The sequence below is a fragment of the Rhinoderma darwinii genome, chromosome 12, assembly GCF_050947455.1.
Source record: "Rhinoderma darwinii isolate aRhiDar2 chromosome 12, aRhiDar2.hap1, whole genome shotgun sequence".
Taxonomy (NCBI): Eukaryota; Metazoa; Chordata; class Amphibia; order Anura; family Rhinodermatidae; genus Rhinoderma; species Rhinoderma darwinii.
Window position 1 is genome coordinate 15,781,743 of NC_134698.1, and position 22,291 is coordinate 15,804,033.

Here is a 22,291-nt window from a genome sequence, read left to right on the forward strand (position 1 = left end):
GCCAGGGAGCATATTGGCTCTTTAACAAGGGCAATTACAGGTTCTTCGCCTCCTGTAATTTTAAGCAGGAATGCTCATTCTGCGGTGGTTCACACACAGCATTGCGATGTTTCAAAAAAAAGTAAGATGCCAGCCAGACTTGTGGCTTCCGGTAAACCAGAGGACCCCGGTGAGCGTACAAAAGATGCGCCCTTGGATGGACAGGTATCACAGGACAGAGGAGGCTGAAATGCTAATTAGTGGTTTCTCGGAGGGTTTTTATATACCGCACGTTGGCCATTCGGCTGTAGTTTTTTCAGCTAATTTAAAATCGATTCACGATTTTCCAAAAGTTGTGCAGGAAAAACTAGATAAAGAGGTCAGCATGAGCCATGTAGGTAGCCCATTTACAAACCCCCCTTTGGAGAATCTTCAGATATCTCCTTTGGGTGTAGTTCCCAAAAAGGATCCTGGAAAATATAGGCTCATCCACCATTTGTCCTTCCCAGAAGATGATTCCGTCAATGATGGCATTCCTAAGGAAGAGTTGGCTGTGTCATATGTTTCTTTTGATTGGGCCGTGCAGGTGGAATCGAAGGCAGGCCCTGGGGCCCTTTTGGCGAAGTCCGATATAGAATCCGCCTTCTGACTACTCCGTCCATCCTGACTGTTTTTATTTCCTGGATTGCCAATTGTATGGTCTGTATTATGTCGATCTCTGTTTGCCTATGGGTTGCACAATATCTTGCCATTATTTAGAGATGTTTAGCACTTTTTCCGAATGGGTGGTGAAATCTGAAACTGGGAATTTGGCTTTGCTACATTACCTCGATGACTTCTTATTCGTGCGCCCCAGTAGTTCATTGTTATGCGTTTATACTTTAGATTATTTTCGTTATTTGATGTCTTTTTTCGGCGTACCTTTGGCTGCGGATAAAACGGTGGGCCCCACTACTAGTTTGTCATACCTCGGTATCCTAATTGATACGGAGCGAATGATCCTTAGCCTACCGGAGGATGAATTATTTCATCTCCGGGATTGCATATGTCTATGCCTCAAGTCCCGCAAAGTCACATTGAAAGAATTACAATCCCTTCTGGGCCAATTCGCCTTTGCATGTCGCATATTTCCGATGGGTAGGGTTTTTTCACGGCGTTTATCTTTGGCGACGCTGGGGATTAAAAAACCTCAACATTTTATACGTCTGTCGTCAGCCTTAAAAGATGACCTGAGGATGTAGCATACTTTTCTGTCCAACTACGACGAGCTCTCTTTTTTTCCTGAACTCGAGAGGGATAACTCCAATCTAGAATTGTACACGGATGCGTCTGAGTCTTTGGGTTTCGGGCTATTTTCGGAACAAAATGGTCTGCGCACACTTGGCCCACAGATTGGGTTGATAAGGGTTTTCCGAAGAATCTCACGTTGCTTGAGTTATATAGTGGTTTCTTTGGAAACATGGGGTGCTGATATGCACTATAAGAGGATATTGCTCTGGTCGGACAACGAGAGCACTGTTGTAGCTATAAATACATTTACATCTAGTTCTCCTCCGGTACTGGCTTTGTTGAGACATCTTGTTTTCCTGTGTTTATCTTTTAATCTGGTTGTCAAGGTGAGTTGACAAACTGGTGAGTTTAAGGATGCTGCTGATGCTTTGTCTCGCTTTCAGTGGCATTTTTTCAGGGACCTGTGCACCCAGGCGGACCTGGAGGGTTACCCATGCCCCTCTTTCCTTTGGGATCTGCCGGTGAACAACTGACCCCATTGGTTCAGACCTAAGTTGCTCCGGCTACATGGAGTAGCCACGGTAAGGCATGGTGTGAATGGCTCTCTTGTGCTGTCAGGGATTTACCTCTTTCTCCTCAAAACTGTTATGTTATTATCTTAATTGTCCTGGCTACGTGGCAAAGGTGTGTCTCCATGTGTTGCGCAAAAGCGTTTGTCAGGTGTGGCTTTTGCTTTTAAATTATTAGGTTTGGCGGATGCCACTAAGAGCCTGGTTTTCTCCTTGATCTAAAGGGGTTGGAAAAAGGAGAAGGTCTCCTTAGATACCCTTAGGCCGATCCCTTTTTTCCTATTGCAGCATTTGTTTGTTTGTTTGTTTGTTTGTTTGTTTGTTTGTTTGTTTGTTAGCACATCTGATGTTTGCCTATCGCCTAGATTTTGTTTTTTCAGTGTGCTTTCACCTTAGCATTCTTTTGCACTTTGCGAATAAGCAAGTTGGTTTCTCCTTCGCAGTCGTGTGCGTCGGGCCTCCTGAGCGAGGATGTAGTCATCCTGCAAGACTCTATTAGGGTCCGGGTTAGCTGTTCAAAAACGGATGTATATGGTAGAAGCACATGGTTATTAATTTTTAAGCTCACTGCGTCCCTATGCCCGGTTGCTGTTATTTCCAGTTATGCCTCAGCTCGTCCTCCAGGTCCCAGTTTCTTGCTCCCCCACGATGGGTCCCCCTTGACTAAATTCCAGTTTGTTAATGTTTTCAAGAAGTGTTTGGCCAAATCTGGAGTTAACCCCTCAGAGTTTTGGACCCACTCATTCCGCATAGGGGCGGCGACGGTGGCGGAGGCGACGGGGTTGTCAGACTCTGAGGTCAAAAAGATTGGTCAAGGGATGTGGGACGCATTCTTGCGCTATGTTCATCCCAATCTTTTAGCCTGATAACTGTTAGTTTTTTCTCTCTTTCTCTAGGTTTCAGAAGACCAATCGTGTGCCTGCTTGGTCACTCTTGTTTACTGGCTGCTCAACGTGCTTCATACCTTGGTTTTGCTCAGGCGAATGTTTCCTGGAAAGGTTTGAGGGGTATTAAATGGCTCCAGGTTCTGCCCGAAGTTGTTGCCCTTAGTAAAGTCACACATGGGCCTGCAGTTTTGGTAGTGCATACAGGGGGTAATGACCTCTGTTCTATCAGAGTGGCGGAACTTATATCAGTAATACAGGCCGAGTTTGATCGCTTTTCTACTTTTTTCCCTGATTTGCTGCTAGTTTGGTCGGAGATAGTCCCCAGAGTCCTATGGAACGGTGCTTGCAATCACACAGCCATCGAAAGGGCTAGGCGTTTGGTCAACATGCGGGTATCTAGACATGTGAGGTCCAAGGGGGGTGTGGTCATTCATCACCGTCAGCTGGAAGGGGACAACAGAGGTTTGATGTTACAAGATGGGGTTCACTTGAAAGATATAGGACTGGACATTTTCCTGTCTGGTCTACAGGAGGCCATTGAGAGGGCTCTTTTTCTCTTAGCTGGTGGGAGCAGGAGCTCAGTGTAGGTTTACACCTGGCTCCTGTGGCGGTGTGGAAGGACCTTGTCCGTTCAAGTTAGGGGATTATAGGAGAACAGTCACCTCCTGTATCAACTAAGACGTGCCCACCGCGGCTGTGGTGGCGGGGCATGCGAGGTGACAGTATTTTTGAAGAAGTGTAAATTCATCCGTAGCTAGCTATGGACAAGGTTTTCCTCCATACTATAATAAAAGCTGTGGCCTACCCCCACTTTATACCCACATTGAGTCTCTGAGACAATCATTTATAGCAAGAATACAGGCCTTCTTATAATTATCCCGGAAGTCTACAAAATGTGTTCATTTTTTTTCTTCTACCCCTTTTACCCCTTTACATAGATTGTAATTGATATATTTTGACAAGATATTGATCACTTTTTATATATTTATGGTATATGATATTCGTGACCACACTGCACACTACTGCGCACACTACAGTTAGCACCGTTAATGATGGTGGCGCCTACTGGTTCAACACTACCAGGGGAATGGAGGGAGTAGGGAAGTCACATGAAAAGCAAGAGAAAAGTTTATTGGCTCTTGCACACTGGACGGCGGGAGGGACCTGTCATTATTGGCTTAAGCAGGTGTTGCTTTCATTGGTGCTCGCTGGCGCTTAGTGATGCATGCGGGTGGGTGCACGGGGAGGCATCAGGATAAAGGTTTCATCAGCTTCATGTTCTGCTCTCTAATGTTTTCTCATAGGCCTCTTCTTTCTGTTCTTTCCATTCTTCACTCCCATCTTGTGGACCAAGTGGAAGTAATATAGCTGGGTTCAGCACTGCGCATCTTTTGATGGTTAGGTTGGGGGGTGTAAGTAATGCTACCTCGTATTTTGTAAGTCTTGCAGCTGATAGATGTTTTAACCTGGCTTGTGACAAAATGTCCCGCACTGAATGTGGTACCTGTATGGTGAGAGGGCTCTCAAGTACAATATCTGCTACTTCATCTTTTAAAAGTGCTGCCACTGCTCTGATTCATGACGGTGCCCCCCGAATCACAGGGTCTAGATGCACAGAGTATTACCCCAATGGTGTTTGTTTTGACCCATTTAATGGTGCATGTCCTTATGTCTCACGACAAAAGAGGTTAAAGGGTTTTGTGTAGTCTGGTCATGCCTAAAGCTGGTGCAGCTAAAATTGCCTCCTTGAGTTGCTAAAGTTTTGTCCATTCCTGTGTCCTAGATATTGCATCATAGAATGGTTGAGTAAGGTGTGTGGGTTGGGTACAATGGGCGTATCGATCACCATGTGTGTTTTCTCTTAGGTCATGGACCATTCTTTACATCGGTGATTGCCCGAGGGCTACCTTTTTCTTCACAGGTAAAGTGAGTGAGGACAACCTCTGTAACTCCAAACTCAGTTTCATATTCAAGGATAGCATGCAGACATTAAAATCTGAACAGCCTAGATTTAAAAAGACAGAAGCAAATCCTACATATTACATAACAGCTGGATTGTACAACTGTATGATACGTTTAGAACCTTTATAATCGACATTTATTCGGACATTGATATCCTAACAGCAGACCATCCATGAATACAAAGATTGAGGCCCCATACACACGACCGTAAAATCGCCCGTAATTATGGGCCGTAATTATGGGCCCATTAATTTCTATGGCCGACGGACACCTTCCCGTATATCTACGGGAGGATGTCCGTGCCGTAGAAACCTGCCGAAAAAAATAGACCATGTCCTATTTATTTTTTTTACGGACCGTGCTCCTATACTTTATAATGGGAGCACCTCTCGTAAAAACGGCTGGCTGTCCGCTGCCGGCCATGCCCATAAATACAGGTCGTAATTACAGGCACGGTCGTGTGCATGAAGCCTGAGACCCCATGCACACAACAGTATTTTCATCTATCCATAAATACTGTCTGTAAATACGGATTCGTAGTCATCCATATTTCATCCGTATATATGGAAGGGTGTATATACGGTCCGTATTGCATCAGTATTTGATCCGTATATATGGATCTGTAAAAAAAGAGGGAGACTGCAAATGACGTCACCAACATTTTGCATAGCAACGTTTCCGTAAATACGGACTGTTTATGGGCGAACATTCGTAGCCGTCCGTATTTATGAAGGCACCCATAAGCTTCTATGGGAGGGTCCTTGGACAAGAATGGGACAGGTACTATCATTTTTTCAGCACGAACACCCATCCGTAAAAATACTGAAAGGTGTCCGTGGCCAATAGAAATGAATGGGTCCGTAATTACGGATGAAATATAAGGTCATGTGCATGGGGCCTAAAGTATGGAAAGTCTCTAGCTCCTCCAGCCGCCATCTATGTAATAAGCTTCATGTGTTTTTTCCTGTAAAATCCATACATAGACAAAGACACAAACTGTGGACCACCTAGGAGATCATCTTTGTGATGTTATCAGCTCCAGGACGGACTTGTCGTGTGATACGTCCGACACAAGGGAAGTTCATTGTAGACATTTATGTTCTTCATCATTTACTGGTTACATTTTGAGTAAGATGATGCTTCCAGTGCCAAACTCATGGAGCACACACACATGAGATATTAAGGGATAAGCGTCACCTCATACTATTGCTTCTCTTCGTGGTGAGTAGATTGAGGTTTGACACAGACATCGCTTGTGGTTACGTTTTGATACTCAATCCCGGTTTGACGTCTTCCAGCCTTTTTATTGTTTCTGCTGTCTTTTTAGAAAATTCATTGACATCTATCCTACAATGCGGCAGCAGAAATATATATTATATGGATTTTTTGATCTTTTTAAGATTCCTTTAAACATTTAAATCCTTCTATTATAATCCACTGACAAAGTAGGTTGGCTTATTAATTTTTAAATTAATTTCATTGCCTATCCTTAGAAGTATTATCATAGTCATTTCCTGTTAATTATATAGCACCATTATAACGGTGGACATCATAATATTATCTCTACCTATAAGATTCATCATCATCCTAATATTCACCATAACACTCATCATTTTAATATGTATCATTCTAGCTAACATACATTATAATTAAAACTCAATGCTATTGAAAAGTTATCATTTTTTAAAGGGGTTTTCCAGTCCTAATAAATTGATGGTCTATCCTCAGGATAGGCCATCAATACCTGATTGGTGGGGTCCGACTACAGGCGCCGCCACAATCAGCTAATTTGAAGGCGTGCAGCGCTCAATTGAATGGAGAAGGCTGTGATACCGTGAACCGCCACAAGTGTGTCGAGCAGATAAGGAATGAAGGGAAACAGTGCTCTTACGAGCAGGGGGGGGGGGGCCAGGAGCCAGACACCTAAGGTATTGATGGCCTATCCTAAGCATAGACCATCAATTTCTTAGGACTAGAAAACCCCTTTAAAGAGTGATTGTAACAAATAGTGAACTTGTGTAAAAAGCACAACAACAGGGTAAAATGCATAAAATTTGGAGATTAGTTTAAGGAAAGTCTCACCTGATTTCTTTCAGGTTGGTTGATTGCAGGATAAGATCCTGGATGTGGCTGGCACTGGAGTCCATGAAGTAATTGTTGCTCAGATCCAAATGTGTGAGGTTTGGATTGTTACTTAATAAGACCAGTAATGGAGCATACTCATTTGTCAGCTTGACCTCCCGAAGGCTGCGGAGAATACGCCGATTTACTTATATATTTTTTATGCTGTCATGTGATAAATAAAAAATCTTTGTAGAGTAATTGATGCAGCAGGTGGCAGTACATCGGCCACCTACCTGCAATGAGATAATACTACATGCTCAGGTGGCTCACATGATTCCACCTGAGCCTAAACTACATTGCAATAAGGTTTTTAGGCTGTGTTCACCTGTCGTGGTCAATTTGTGTCTTTTTTTTGCCGTGATTTTCGAAAAATTCTGGGAAAATTGTGCGAATTGAGTTGCGATTTTGCAAAAACACTGCATAATGACCGTGACATGCAAACAAAGCCTTAAGCATCCCAACCATTTACAGATGGTGGCAAGCGTCAGCACGGCACCCTCAAACTCCTGAATAACCTGGTGCATCTGGATAAATACAGGAACACAATTCAGAATTTCTTCATTGTGACAATTACTATATTCATGAAAATCCCAAAAAGTGCAGGCAGGTAACAGAGGGTCTAAATGTTTAAATAAATGGGATATACTTACAGCAAACTCTTAACTCTGCAGGTTGGACTGGACAAAGTGGTCACTAGGTCACTGAACTTTGTGCCAGCCACATGGTTTCCAGACAGGTCAAGTTCCTCCAGGGTATTGTTTTTCCTTATTGCACAGGCCAAGACTTCGCATGAAAGATCTCTGAAGGCATTATTTCTCAGACTGAAAGAGATACAGAAGAGTGATATAATTATCCAAACCAGCAGCAAACAGCTATCGGGACCCTCTAATGTTTCAATATTCTTATTATGCCATGGAGCGGTAACGTTACATGACTGAAGCCATTATTGGGTACTTGGATAGTTAATGAATGTGTCTGATATTTGTGCTAATGACGAAAAGGTACATTATACCTTAAAATATTGTTCACATACATCTCCTTGCTAATGGCTCCAACTCTTACCAAAACGGGTCATTTACATTCTGGACTCTACAGATGTAGCCATCTTTATCTTGACTTTTAATGCATTAAATACACAGTGGGTAGAAACTTTAACTTGACTTTTGAATGAGTTTTTGTTGTGTGATGTCACCCGGCAGAAAGTTATCAGAGTCAAGTTAAACTTAACTACATCTGTACATATGGTTTTCAGACTTACCTTAATTTCTGTATCCTGCACGCTGGATTGCATAGTATGGCGCACAGAATGTTAATATCTTTATCCGTTAGGTTATTGTTACCAAGCCTAAAATTAAAAAAAATCGAATAAGGTGATTATACAGCAGATTTACTACAGTATATCCAGTAGATGCGAAATAAAAAGATGCAAGCAGCTCACCAAAATATGAACGTATACAGAGATGATGAAGATGACACAGCCGTGTAGCCAACACAAGCTATCACCTAGCTCAACACAAAAACATTGGCTCTTCCGGTGAAGCAGCGTCTTATTTTTTGGTAATTAGAGACATTCCACATAATCACTAGGTATATAGTGAATATGTATTTATACCACAAGGCCCCAAGTGATTGACCGCAGTTCATACCAATGAATCTCCATGGACGGAGTATTACATACACCACTAAGTCAACAAAGATGACCAGATCACACTATGCACCACTAGGTTTGACTACAGTGCATGCCATTATTACTTATAGGACTTATCACAGAATATACAGTATAGGACATGATACTGCTTAGATCACTATACCTAATTCTGCCCCGGCCACCCTAAGCAGCATATTTTATCTCATCACCTTAGATGCTCTATAATGAGGTCACCAAAATCTGGACTTTTTATTGAGCCCGTACACCAATTGCTCAGCTTTCCGGGCACTTCTGCCGCTTCGTTTTAGCGATCGGTGGGGGTCTCAGTGCTCAGATCCCCACCGATCAAAACTTCTGACATGTCACTAAGAAGTTTTTGGAAAGTTTAGTCACCCTTTAAGTACCCATGTAATCAATAGGGAACTAGATTATCTGCAACAAGAAACTCAATTAGCATGGCACTGACTTACTAGGTGATTGAACACTTTGCCACACTCACAGGGCGCCACATCTTATGCCACCTCGCAGCACTTGATGTTCAATTCCTAACAAATAAAACTTGTTATGGATTTTAGATGATTGTATGGGTTTCCTCCAGTGCAGTTCTATTCCTTTGCGTACTCTCAAAACTTGTATGAATTAACTGTGCGTGTTTTACGTAGGGAAATTAGATTATAAGCTCCACTGCTGATGAAGGCTTATATGGATGTACTATATACGCCAGATTTAACTAAATGAAATGAAAGGAAATCAAAATGATAGAAAGAATATTAAAATGAAATGGATGTATGTCCAAGAAGATAGATACATCTTACCTCAGCTCCTGAATGTTGTGTAGGGTTGAGGATAGTCTCTCCAATCCTTCACCATGAATAAAACAGATTTCTACATCAAGGAGATCAATCTCTCCACAAGAGCCAAGGATAAAACCTAAGACAGTGCAATCTACAGGCGTCAAGTGAAATTCAAAAAAATCACATACTTTGTAGGATCTAAGAGTCTCTAACACTACAGCTTTGTTCCGGGTTTCAAATAAATTTAGAAACATATTAAGGCGCATGTTCTTGTCAGACATTAGTTCCTCCTGTTCACCACTAGACTGAGCTTCCGATATGTTCACTTTTCTATTGTGTTTATGAAGCCACTGTATAACATCAATGGAAGCTTGGCTGGAAAGTTCTTGGAAATGCGACTTTAACACAGAGCGGGTCGACGGATCAGAGAGACCACAGAGAAAACGAAGAACCATGTCATAGCGGCCATCCTCAAAACTTATAGCTGCGTTGAGAGATTTCCACAACCGCTCTTTAGAATAGTTAATAAAATGAACTAATGCAGAAAGAAACTCTTGCACGATAAGATGTAGGAAGCTGAAACTCACATTTTGACCTTGAACAGACTCAATCATAAAGCTTGTCGGTAAGTTAGAGGAAGGATCCACAGAAAATGATTTCAAATCTCTATTTTCAAATACGAGAATTTGATTTATTACTCCATATTCTGCCAGTCTTCCAATGGACGTTAATACGTCTGAAGCATTTTCTTTATGTCTGCTGTGATTGGACAGAATGTTGGCCATAAATATTGCAAAAAGTTGTGTCACCGTTTTGGGTAATAATGACACCTGCTGATCATTACTTGTTGGTTGGAAGCTGTTGGATAAGACTGTACAGATGATCCAGCAGTAAGATGGGAGGTAACAGAACGTGTACAATGTGTCGTTCTGCTTCACATAATTAAAAGCCGTTTCGGAAAACCGTTGGTTTTCGAAAAAAAGGTCAAAATACATCCTCCTTTGTTTGGGAAAGAATCCCATAATTTCAGATACCCGTTGAAAAACCCCAGTATCTATGGATGCCAACTTGGTTGGGCGACTAGTCATTAACACAGAGCAACCTTTGAGAAGAGACTGTCTTACTAAACTAGCCACAATCATGCCAATATTTTCCATCCATTTTATATGGGAGCACAAATGTTTTGAGCGGAAGTCAATTGGTCCATTATATTCATCTAATCCATCAAATATAAAGAGAAGTTTCTCTGGATCTTGTAAGATGTCGTCAAGCTGCTCCTCCAGATCTGGGTATTGATGGAGGATCATGGTCTCCAGACTAACCTTATCCAGTCTATTGAGTTCCCGGAACTTGAAGAAAAAGACAAAAGAGAATCTCTGATAGTGTTTTCCAATTACCCAGTCATAGACAAACTTCTGCATCAGGGTAGTCTTTCCTACTCCAGGTGTTCCAGTCATAAGGACAGTATGAGGTGTACAACCTAAGCGGTGGCACCATCGGAATAGCTTATTAGGGGAAATATGTTCCATTCTATCCTGAGTTTTGCCCAAGAAATATTCATGTTTTCCTCCAGTTTCTATGATCTCATGCCGCATATGTTTTCTGAACTTGTTGCTGGTAATAATGGCTGGATCCAGATATCTCTCTGTAATGTTATAGGATTTAGGCCGGGAGTTCAGACCCGGGACTCTGTACTCTTCTAGTCTTTGTGTTTTCTCCAGTAGATGTTGCTTGTGTTTATTCTGAATCACTAAAAGATTATGAAAAATAATAATTTGAGAGTTTATAAGAAATAAAAATTGCATAACACAAAAATTCATTCTTACTTTATATTTGTGACTATACACACAACAGGCAATACGGTTTACAAAATACATTCTTAACACCACGTTTATACAACATAATGGAATATTCGTAAATGTGTTCTTTAGTTAACCCAAGACTGCGGCATGATCTAAGGGGACTCCCATCTTCGATCGAATCACCGGAAACCCTATGAAGCGATCAGAGACTGGTGCACGGCTCGTTACATGGTCATGTGATGGACACACAGGTGCACGGCTTGTTACATGGTCATGTGATGGACACACAGGTGCACGGCTCGTCACATGGTCATGTGATGGACACACAGGTGCACAGCTCGTTACATGGTCATGTGATGGACACACAAGTGCACGGCTAGTTACAGTTACAATATGTGTATCAGAGCTGTGTCTTCTAACGATCCCAGCACCTGTGTGTGCATCACATGACCATGGACAGAATTTTAATTACTGAAGTAAACTGAGTATTTCTACTGAAGAACAACAAGCAGAGATCTTGAAAACCGTGAGGAATTAATACAGAAAGTATATTGGAAAATCGTACAACTATTAATTATAGAAAAACATATTAATGTGCTAAAAGTGGACAACCCCTTTAAAGCCGGGTTTACACAGGACCGATACACTGCATAAGAGCACGCAGCGTATCCGCCCTGTATTCCGAAGGAAATTCCGGGCGAAAAACCGCACCAAACTGTGGTACAGTTTTTGCCCAGAATATCCGCTGCGGAAAACTGTTGCATTAACAGCCGACCACTGCAGGAGACCGCTGCCACCTGTGATTGACTGCAGCGATGATCACATGGGATGAAACGTCATCCTAGGAGGTTGGCCCTCTGACGTCATCCAGGCCGGCCTGCTGGGATGATGTTTCATTCTATGTGACCACCGCTACAGCCGCAAATCCACCAAAAAAAAAAACGCAAAAGCTGCTATTTGTTGAGGGTTTTACCTCCCCATTGAATTCAATGGGGAAAACCCGCAACAAATAAGCAACGTTTGCGCAAATACAACTGACATGCTGTGGAATAAAATTCTGCACCAAAGATACATTTCTGAGTTTTTTCTGCTCAGTATTTATGCAACGTGTGGATGAGATTTGTTTTATCTCATCCACTTTGCTACTTCTCTATTTGCTGCGAATTTTCCACAACTAATTCCGTTGCATAGTATTTACGCAACGTGTGCCATGTTGACAGAACATTCAATCATTAAGATGAAGAATTAGCTAGAGACAGATTTTGCCGTACGGCGATTCCTCCAAGCAGGGTAATGCGAAGCGATATGAATGCACCTAAGAACAAAGGTCGTTTGGAATTAGTACCGATGCCGAATTATTACTCCCAACATTCATACACACAAGAATAAGATGCTCCCTTCATACCATACACACATACAAAAGCATGAACATATGTATTTCTGTGCCATCTTTTATACAGCAGTGAGTATTATTTTCCAGAAGGAACATGAAGACACAAAGTTGCACATGAGGTGGTGGGAAAAAAAAACGGTAGCATATGGCGAGAGCTTCTGGTGAAGGTCACACTGATTATTGGCATCTACTTTATCCACTAAATGAGCTTCACGTACAAATAAAAAGCCACTTAGTGCCATATTTTTTATTCTTAGGATTATTTACCCGTCAGTTCTTCTCTCAGAACATGTCCTTCTTGGTCTAACAAAATCAGTGCCACAGAGGTGTGACCTAAAATGAAGAAAGTCAAATTATACTCTGAGAAAGTGTATTACATTTTCTTATCCTATATATTCAACAACAGAAGGGAGAAAGTTTGACATGTAAACAATTATTCTCACAAATTATTTATTATAGCGTTCTCTATTTTCTGAAGTTTTCCATAGGACTGCAAGTAAAACTACCGTATAACAGGTCACAAAAGAGTCCAATAACAAATTTACCCATGAGATACATTGATGACATATCCACAGGATATGTCATGAATGTCAGATAGATGCGGGTCCCACTTCTGGGACCCGCACCTATCTCTAGAACGGGGCCCCCTAAAGCCCATTCTGCTGCTCTGTGTTGCGGCTGAACCAGGTGAACTCCGACCATGAAAAAAGTTATATGGTTGGGAGTTACGAAAACAGAGTAGCTCGCTGAGCTACGCTGTTTCCGTAAGTCCCATAGAACGGAATGGTAGTTACGGAAACAGCGTAGCTCGCATGCTATGATGCTTCCATAACTGCCATTCACTACTCTGGGACTTACGGAAACAGCGTAGCTCAGCGAGCTCGGTTGTTTTCGTAAGTCCCGACCATATAACCAGGAAGTGGCCGGGGGGCAGCGATAGCATACAAGTCCTCCCAAAATTTTTACCTTTTTGGCCAATTTCACTGAGTACACTGAGTAGATTAGGGTGTGGGTAATCAGCTTGAAGAACAAAGAGACTTTCCCAGAATCCAACCACAGCTTCCCGTCCCATATCGAATATATCTTGTACCAACAGTTCAGAAGCTATAGATGCTCCTAGCTCTTTTTCCATTGTGTCAAAGTTCTAAAAAAAAAAAAAAGGAATTGCTCATCTCAGATATAGTTTTCTAATGTACACCGCAAATGGAATATACTAATCTTCTAGAAGAGGCTGGACGCAGCCCACAGGGCTTCAGAGGGAAGCCTCCATGACAGGACCTAGGAGGGAAAGGGTTAACTAGAAGGAGATGTAGGGGGAGGTAGATGAGAGGTAGGGAGGAGTTAGGGGACGTTACTAGGCTTCCCGCTGTTTTCGGCATTGAGCCGGAAGCAGCGGGAGAAGAAGCAAGTATTATTCATTAGCTCCCACTGTTGTCCCGCTCCGTGCTGACCTGCCATGTCGGAGGTCGGCATACTTGAGCAGCTGCGTGCGACAGCTGCATTCCACGGTCCCGGCTGGTTAGAGGAGACCGTGGCTGCACTTACAAGAATCCCGGGGGCCGACTCATCGCCACGTTAGGCCCGGCGCCCGAGGTCTGTTGCGTAGGGGGACAGGCTCCCCTCCCCCGGCCCCCTCCCTAGTGCTAGTCATGTGGCGGCGGGGGGGGAGTTGGCAACACCCGCTCCTACTCGAATGAGGCAGAGAGCGTCGTCAGGGGCGACGGTCCCGCCCTCCAGAACGCCTCAGCCCTGAGGTGGTCCCGCGGACACGGCGTCGCAGGGGGAGCCCTACAAAGGACGCTGCAGGCCAGGCAGCTGGGAGAGCCGCCTCTTCCCAGGCCCTGCGTCCTGGCAGGAATCCCCAGCCGCGACGAGGTCCGGCGGTAAACAGGGAGTCGCAGGCCGGGCTCCCTGTCACCCCTCCCCCATCAGATGCAAGAATTGGAGAACAATCTACGGCCGCCCCGCATGGTGATGTTCCGGCCAGGGGGCAGGCTTCATCGAGACCGTCAAGAAGGACGCCTAGAGCTGCAGCGGCGACGAGACAACAGGTCCGGTCAGAAGTCTGGGTCCCTGCGGTCGGGCGGCAGGTTGCCGGCCCATCTGTCAGCGCGTCGTTGTCCCCGTGTAGGAGATGTCGGTGGGATGGCCAGTCGTCTGCAAGAGAGGATCTGGAAGAAGGCGAGCTGGACGATTTTGGGCGAGGTCAGGATGGTCCGGCTGACGGGAACACAGCGCCTGTGCAGCCCGGTGAGTGCATAACTCCGTCTTTGCCATATCCAGCGATTTTTACTTCGGGTGTCGGTGGGGGGACAGCAAGCGTAGCATCGGCTGCCGGTAGCGGCGCGGTCGGGCGCGACGGCGCGGGTTTAGCGGATTTAGCGGGTTGCTTGCGGGAGCTGGTCGGGCGTCCTGATAGGGCGGCGGCGCCAATAGTTACGGCGGTGTCCCCGGCGGTAGTTTGGGAAGGCCCCCGGGAGGTGGGATCGTTACAGTCGCGTCCCGGGATGGTGGCGGCGGCCAAGGAGGCGGTCGCGGTATCAGTACAGACCGAGGCCCAAAAAGATGGCGATAGGGTGCGTATTGATGATCGTGCTCGCGGGGAGGTGTATGTTTGCTTCGAAGGTCCGTTGGGGGCGCATTTAAAGCAGGAGGTTCGTGAGCGGATCTGGAAGGACGAATATGTCGAGATTTTTTCTCTCCTGCCGCTTGCTAAATTCAACTTGGATAAAAGCAAGCGGGACGAGAGTAAGAAGGAGGAGGAGGAACGTCGGCGGTATAGGCTTATCCCGCAGACGTTCGTCAATTGGTCGCAGGCGTTTGCCATATTAGCCAGCGTGATCGGAGAGAAGGCGCCGGAAAATTGTTCGGCGTTGTTTTGCTATTTTGATGCCATTGGGGAGGCTCACAGGGCATACGGGGGGCAGGCGTGGTTAAGATACGACGAGCAATTCCGTCAGCGGAAAGCGGTTTGGCCGGCGATTCGGTGGGACCAGAAGGATATTGCGATCTGGTTAAGGGTTACGGCTCCGGTAAAGCAGTCCTTTCCCGGGAGCGTCGGCCAAGGAGGTCAGTACAGCCAGGCCGGTCAAGGTTCAGGGGCAAAACTGGGATTCTGCTGGCAATTTAACGATGGCCAGTGTAAGTTTGGGGCCACGTGTAAGTTCAAGCACGTGTGTTCAGAATGTAATGGTGCATCCCACGGGGCTGCAAAATGTATGCGGAAGAAGCGGTCAGGGAACCAGTCCTCCTCGGCTAGTCAAGGGGGTGTCGCCGGTGAGGGTGGAAAGGATGGCCCCGTATCTAAATGAGTATCCGGATAGGGCTGCGGCTAAGTTAATTTACGAAGGGTTTTGTGTTGGTTTCATTATTCCTCCGCCTCCTTATGAGGTCCCGGTTACGCGGCGGAATCTTAAGTCGGCTTACTTGCACGCCGAGGTCGTGTCGGAAAAACTGTTTAAAGAGGTTTCGTTGGGTCGCATGGCGGGGCCTTTAGTTGATCCGCCAATAAAAGATTTAGTGGTGTCCCCATTGGGCATTGTGCCAAAGCGCGAGCCCCGGAAATTTCGTTTAATCCAGCATTTATAGTTTCCCAAGGGCTCGTCGGTAAATGATGGGATTGATCATGAGTTATGCTCCGTAGTGTATACATCATTCGACAAGGCGGTGGGGCTATTTCATGCTGCGGGTCCCGGCGCGCTGTTAGCGAAAACCGACATTGAGGCGGCTTTCCGGTTGTTGCCAGTTCATCCAGAAAGCCAACGGTTGTTGGGTTGTTTTTGGAATGGGGCTTTTTACATGGACAGGTGTCTTCCGATGGGGTGTTCCCTTTCTTGCGCGTATTTCGAGGCGTTTAGTAGCTTCGTGGAATGGGTGACGAAGGGAGTAGCCGGGGTCGACTCTTTGATACATTACTTGGATGATTTCTTGTGCGTCGGCCCGGGGGGTTCGCCGGTTTGCGGTAATTTGCTTCATTCATTGCAGAAGGTTGCAAGGGATTTTGGGATCCCCTTGGCGCCAGAGAAGACGGAGGGCCCAGTATCGACTATTTGTTTTTTGGGAATTGAAATTGATTTGGTGGCGATGGAGTGTCGTCTTCCTGCGGATAAGCTAGGGTCATTAAGTCAGGAGGTACGTCGGGCTTGTAGGTTAAAAAAAATTACGTTGCGCGATCTCCAGTCGTTGCTGGGGAAGTTGAATTTTGCTTGCCGGATCATGCCAATGGGAAGGGTTTTTAGTAGATGTTTGGCGGCTGCGACGGCGGGGGTTCGTGCGCCACATCATTTTGTGCGGCTCAAGGAGGAGCATCGGGCTGATCTGCAGGTCTGGGATGAATTTTTGGGTCAGTATAACGGTCGCTCGCTATGGATGGCTCCAGCGCAGGATACGAGTGACTTAAATTTTTTTACGGATGCGGCTGGTGCAGGCGGGTTTGGAGCGTACGGGGGGGGGTCCGTGGTGTGCAGGTCACTGGCCGGCTAGCTGGGTGTCCAGCGGACTCACGCAGAATCTGGCCCTGCTCGAGCTGTTCCCTATCCTGGTTGCGGCGACCATTTGGGGGGACAGGCTAAGGGATAAGAAGGTTCGTTTTTACTGCGACAACATGGGTGTGGTGCTGGCCATTAATAACATCACTGCATCCTCTCCTCCGGTAGTTCAGAAATTTAGTCTTGGTGTGCTTGTCTTTGAACGCGTGGGTGGTGGCGGTGCATGTGCCGGGGGTACGGAATTGTATCGCTGATGCTCTTTCTCGCTCGCAGTGGGACCGATTTCGGCAATTGGCACCGGGAGCGGACCGTCTCGGTTTGACTTGTCCGGAACATCTCTGGGATCTGGTCTCGGTCCCGTAGAGCGACTGGTGGAAATGTCATTGGCGCGCACGACGTGGAGTGCTTATTCTGCTTGTTGGAAGCAGTGGGAGGAGTGGGTAAGAGAGTTGGGTAACGTCAGCACGGATCGAGACAGGTTGGTGGCACTTTTGTACTGGTTGGGGGACGCCTGGGAGGCGGGGTTCTCGTTGGCAAAGGTGAATCGTTTCGTTTCTGCGTTGGCTTTTGGTTTTAAATTACGGGCTTTCGGGATGTATCTAAAGAATATTTAGTGGGACAGGCTTTAAAGGGTCTGCGCCGAGGTAGGGTTGAAGCGGATAGTAGAAGGCCCGTGTCGTTTTCTCTTCTCATCTCTTTGGGCGTATCACTAGTATCTGTCTGTCGGTCTTCGTCCGAGGTGGAGTTGTTTCGGTTAGCATTTTCCTTAGCGTTCTTTGGGGCTCTTAGAATTGGCGAGCTGGTTTCACCTAGTACCAAGCGGGCAGGGGGGTTGAGACTGGGGGAGGTGAGTCTATATGTGGATCGGCACGAGGTATGGTTGCGGCGGTCAAAAACTGATCAACTGGGAAAAGGAAAGCGGCTAGATTTGTTCGCCCTTCCAGGATCGGCGATGTGCCCGGTCGCTTGCATGCGTGCTTTTAAGCCACAGGTGGGGTCTCCCGAGTTGCCGTTGCTATGTCACGAGGATGGGTCATTCTTGTCCAGATTTCAATTTGGCGCCGTATTTAAGAAATGCTTGGCGGCGGTCGGTGCCGGGGCGGGCCCTTACTCATCTCATTCCTTCAGGATTGGCGCAGCAACTGAGGCGGGGCGCTGGGGGCTGGATGATGAGGGGGTGCGGCGCATCGGTCGTTGGGAGTCCAACAGGTTTAGGTCCTACGTGCGCCCCCATTTGTTATGAGTCATGTTGTTAGCGGTTAAAAAACGTTTGTGTGCTTGTATCTAACTTTCTTTCCGTTTCAGATCAGCTTCCGTGTCTTGTGTGGTTGTTGGGCCACTCTTACGTGCATTGGGGGGATTTGAGGGCGGACGTCCGCCCTGACGGTCGCCAGTTGCGCATTCCGCGGCAGGACGCGGTTTTGCATTGGCTGGGATTTAGAGGTATGTTGTGGAGCAGGGTGTTGGCGGAATTCCAGACTTACTCTCGGCTGGATAGGGTTCCAGAATTCTTGGTGTGGGTGGGTGGGAATGATTTGGGGGTCCGCCCCTTTCGGGATTTGGTGCGGGATATCAAACACGATGTTGTGTTTGTGGGTTTCGTATCCCGGCTTAGTAATAGTGTGGTCGGACATTGTTCCAAGGAAGTATTGGCGGCTGGCTAGGTCAGTGGAGAGGGTCAATAAGGCTCGCATCAAAGTTAATCGGGCGGTGTCCCGTTTTGTGGCCAAGAATGGGGGCATTTGTGTGCGGCACAGGGATTTGGAGTCAGGAATGGGGAACTACTGGAGGAGTGATGGGGTTCATTTTACCGAGGTTGGGATTGATATGTGGAGTCTGGCAATAGCAGAGGGAATTGAAAGGGCGGTGGTGGTGTGGCGGAACTCACAGGCTTAAGTTGGTCAAGGCCTGTTTCGCTGTGGCGGGGGGAGTCCTTGAGGTCGGTCAGTACGAAATGGTGGGGGGGTCGCATCGGGGGTATGCGTCCCCCAAAAAAAGGTACATGGTTGAAGACTTCATAGGGTGTTATCCCTTTGAAGTGGTCTTCTGGTGGTTGGGGCCATCTGCAGAGGTGAGCGGTGCCTCCGAGCTGGTTTACGGCTGGAGGTATTGTCTTGGTGGTGTTGCAGATGGCTAACTCGAGGTATAAAAGGAATATCTAAAAATGGCTTCAAGGACTTCCCCTGCTCGGATTAATGTTAACGTTAATTGTTATTTATGATTATGACCCATGTTGGGTCATGTGAATTATTAGGAGGAATTCTCTGGTTGGATTCCTAATTAGTTATCCGAATGTTTCGGATTTAAATTGCATTTTACAAAACTGTGAAAATTAATAAACGGCTGCTGTGGCCATTTCACATCCAACCTCGGTGTCACGTGTCTTTTCTCAAAGGTGGGGTGGAGGGAAAAGAAGGGATAAGTGAAGGCTCATTAACACACGACTCTACTTAGGCAAGTCAAGAAAACATCTCAAGGATATCTAACTATTGAATAAGAACCTGTAAGTTCTAAAACATACAGGAGTAAATCAACGTTACGGAGCTCAAATCTACCTGTATTCGCTGCTTGTTCAATGTCTGCACAAAGTTCATTTTAGGAAAGAGCATTAGAGAAGTCTAGTCTTTACCCTAGACATGTGGCTCAGTAGTCTAACCTCAATTACAGTGCGGCAGAAAACATTACAGTACATGATAGAAGTATAGCCACGAAGTAAAGGAGGTGCTACCAGATTATAATGGCATCTAGCAGAATTGTGATCACAGCTCTGGGATATAACAGGTTGTAAATGGCTATACAGGCTAGTATATACAAATGTGAAATGATTACTGAAGGTGAATCTACACTTTAATGTCCTAGAATCCATTAGTGGACCAGGAATTTGTATCCTGAAAACATCAGATCACCAGGGGGTGAACTACTGTTGACGGAAACCATATTAGCATAAATTGTGGACAATTAGGATTTGAGATAACGGTTGAGGGCTTTTTTTGAGTAGAATTTAACATATTTATACATTCAAAGCTTTTAAACTGCCTCGCAAACAGGTACCAGATCTGTTCGGTGGTGGGACATCGAAAGAGAGAATATAGATATGAGCCAGATAAACACGTCTATTATTTAATGAGGGATTTTCCATTTCATTATATCTTCAGTGATATTTATTTCCTTTCCACTCCAACAGATATACATTTAACACAGAAAGTATTCATTTTTTGAAAGTGTTCGATCCATACAATTCTAAGAAGATCAGCAGAACACAGTAACGCTTCCACTGTATATAAGAGGCAATTGAAAATCCTGGAGATGAAAATTATTATTTGGACTTCCATAGTCTTGCTACATAGTCATAAACCATTTACTTTCCACCCCAAAACTGACCGAGAAGCCTTCAGAAGACCCAAACAGAAGAGAGTAAAAACAGGAGGAATTCCATTCAAATAGTCATGTGGAATCTAAACCAACTTGAAAGCACATAAAATAATAATAGCCAGGGGCATAGCTATTGGGTGTGCCGAGTTTGCTGGGGCAGACCTGCAGCCTGCGGTGCCCCCGATGCCACATAAAGAGACACCAGTATTATCAATGACACATGGAAGGTGGAGACCGATGGTACAGATTTTGCTTTGGATCCCAGAAGCCTAAACTTGCACCTCTGATAAGAACAATAGTACTTACTTCTACTACAGAGGTAACGATGTTCTGAGAACTAAGTTCCCTTGTAATTCTCTTGCCCAAAATCTTCACAATATGTGCCAAATCATCTTTGAAATATTCATATAGAATCCTCAGCTCGTGTGTTTCATATTCGGACAGCTCCTTTTGGAATTTCCTGACATCATCTATGTAATAGAAATTTTAATGTGAGACACATGATAAATAGTTTTCTAAAAAAACATTCAAAAAATACAATAAAAAAATAAGCAATAATAATAGAACAATGTGCATATGATGTATTTCCATTATGTTCATTTAGTTATATTTAATTTTGTTTTAGTCCCCCTGGCGGACTTAACATTTAATCTTTACTCTTTACCTGTAATGTTGGAATATCTGTCAATTCCATTACATTACTACCTGTGTACATAAAACTCACGGGCATCTGTTAGCACAAATAGCCTAAGTAACTGTACAGTCCTTATAATAAAGTTATGCCTGACGTAAAGGTAAGAACGCAAAGACTAAAAAAATCCCTTCTATACCTACAGTATGGCAAAAATTGAATTTGTCCTTAAAGGCGTTTTCCAAGATTTTTAAAAAAATTGACCACGGTTGCTCACCTCACGGATCCACGTGTACAAGTTGCAGCGATGATCTGCTTGTATACCCACAGGATCGATTGCTGCAGCCAATCACTGGTCTCAGCTGGATTGCTGAGGCCAGTGATTGGCTGCAGCGGTCATGTGGGTATATGGGGACGTCATCACTGCAGCTATGTGAATAAACAGCGGCGGGGACAAACGTCGCTGGAATGACAGGGATCTGTGAGGTTAGTCATTTTTTGTTTTCTTGCATCCCTCCTACATTTTTTTAATAAGTTGGAAAACCCCTTTAAGTGGTTCAAAATTTTTTGGGGGGGAACAGCTGTCATTATTATATAAAAAAAAAATTTGAATAACTATTAATTCCTTACCATAGTGTTATTTTATAAATTGCTCCCTTTACAGGAACTGAAATAAAATACAAAACCTTTAGATGTGATGGGAATTACAAATCCGCTACTATTTACCTGGAAAACTGTCCTCTGAATTCTAGAATGCAAATCAGAGAATAACATGATCGAATAGCTACTTATGCAGTTCCCTAATAGAAGTGCCTCCAAATGTAGATCTTCACTTAATAATAGGTTATATATTGAAAATCAGTATAAAAATATTTTGGCTGCCTTACTGACCATCTGTTACAACTTTTCCACGAAATTCCTCCATCATTTGTATTCACCAGATAGTTGAGGAAAAAATAGACTTCCCTGCAACAGAAAGACAAAAAAAATCTATACAAAATAAAGCACCTTTGTCATTTATATAAATGCTTTACAAGTACCTGCTTCCACTAACATGCCCGCATGTGGAGCTGCAGGTTCAGAGCTCAGTGGGCATTCCCTGTAAAGCTGCTCGCGCTCGCTCATCTCAATGCTGTTACCTGTATCTCCTTGCCCTACCTCTTTCACAAGGACATGGCTGATCAAGCTGTGATTTCTGTGAGTCTAATGTCACACAGAAATCTCCTAAGAGATATTGTGTTTGAATAACACTGACCTGCTCGGACCACAGATGCTTCTACAGTCCACAAAAGTTTACTTGCAAAAAACAAGGGACTAAAGCTGGCGCACTCAATAAAAGTTAAACGAACCTGCCAATTACAGTGGAATTGGACTTTGTTCGGGTGACTTTCCTGATCCTACCTGGTCTTTTAT

The 22,291-nt window shown here is 44.8% G+C and overlaps 1 protein-coding gene across 1 annotated transcript; it reads right to left on the minus strand.

Annotated features, from left to right (window-relative positions):
* Positions 1-5,886: 5,886 nt before the first annotated feature.
* LOC142664413 (NACHT, LRR and PYD domains-containing protein 12-like) lies at positions 5,887-21,803 on the minus strand. The gene is made up of 9 exons (XM_075843484.1): positions 21,770-21,803; positions 20,554-20,717; positions 13,355-13,532; positions 12,656-12,721; positions 9,215-10,943; positions 8,010-8,096; positions 7,402-7,572; positions 6,710-6,874; positions 5,887-5,974 (listed from the first exon to the last, which is right to left on the minus strand). Exons 1-9 carry the CDS (start codon positions 21,801-21,803, stop codon positions 5,887-5,889), a joined length of 2,682 nt encoding a protein of 893 aa, XP_075699599.1.
* Between the last annotated feature and the right edge of the window lie 488 nt (positions 21,804-22,291).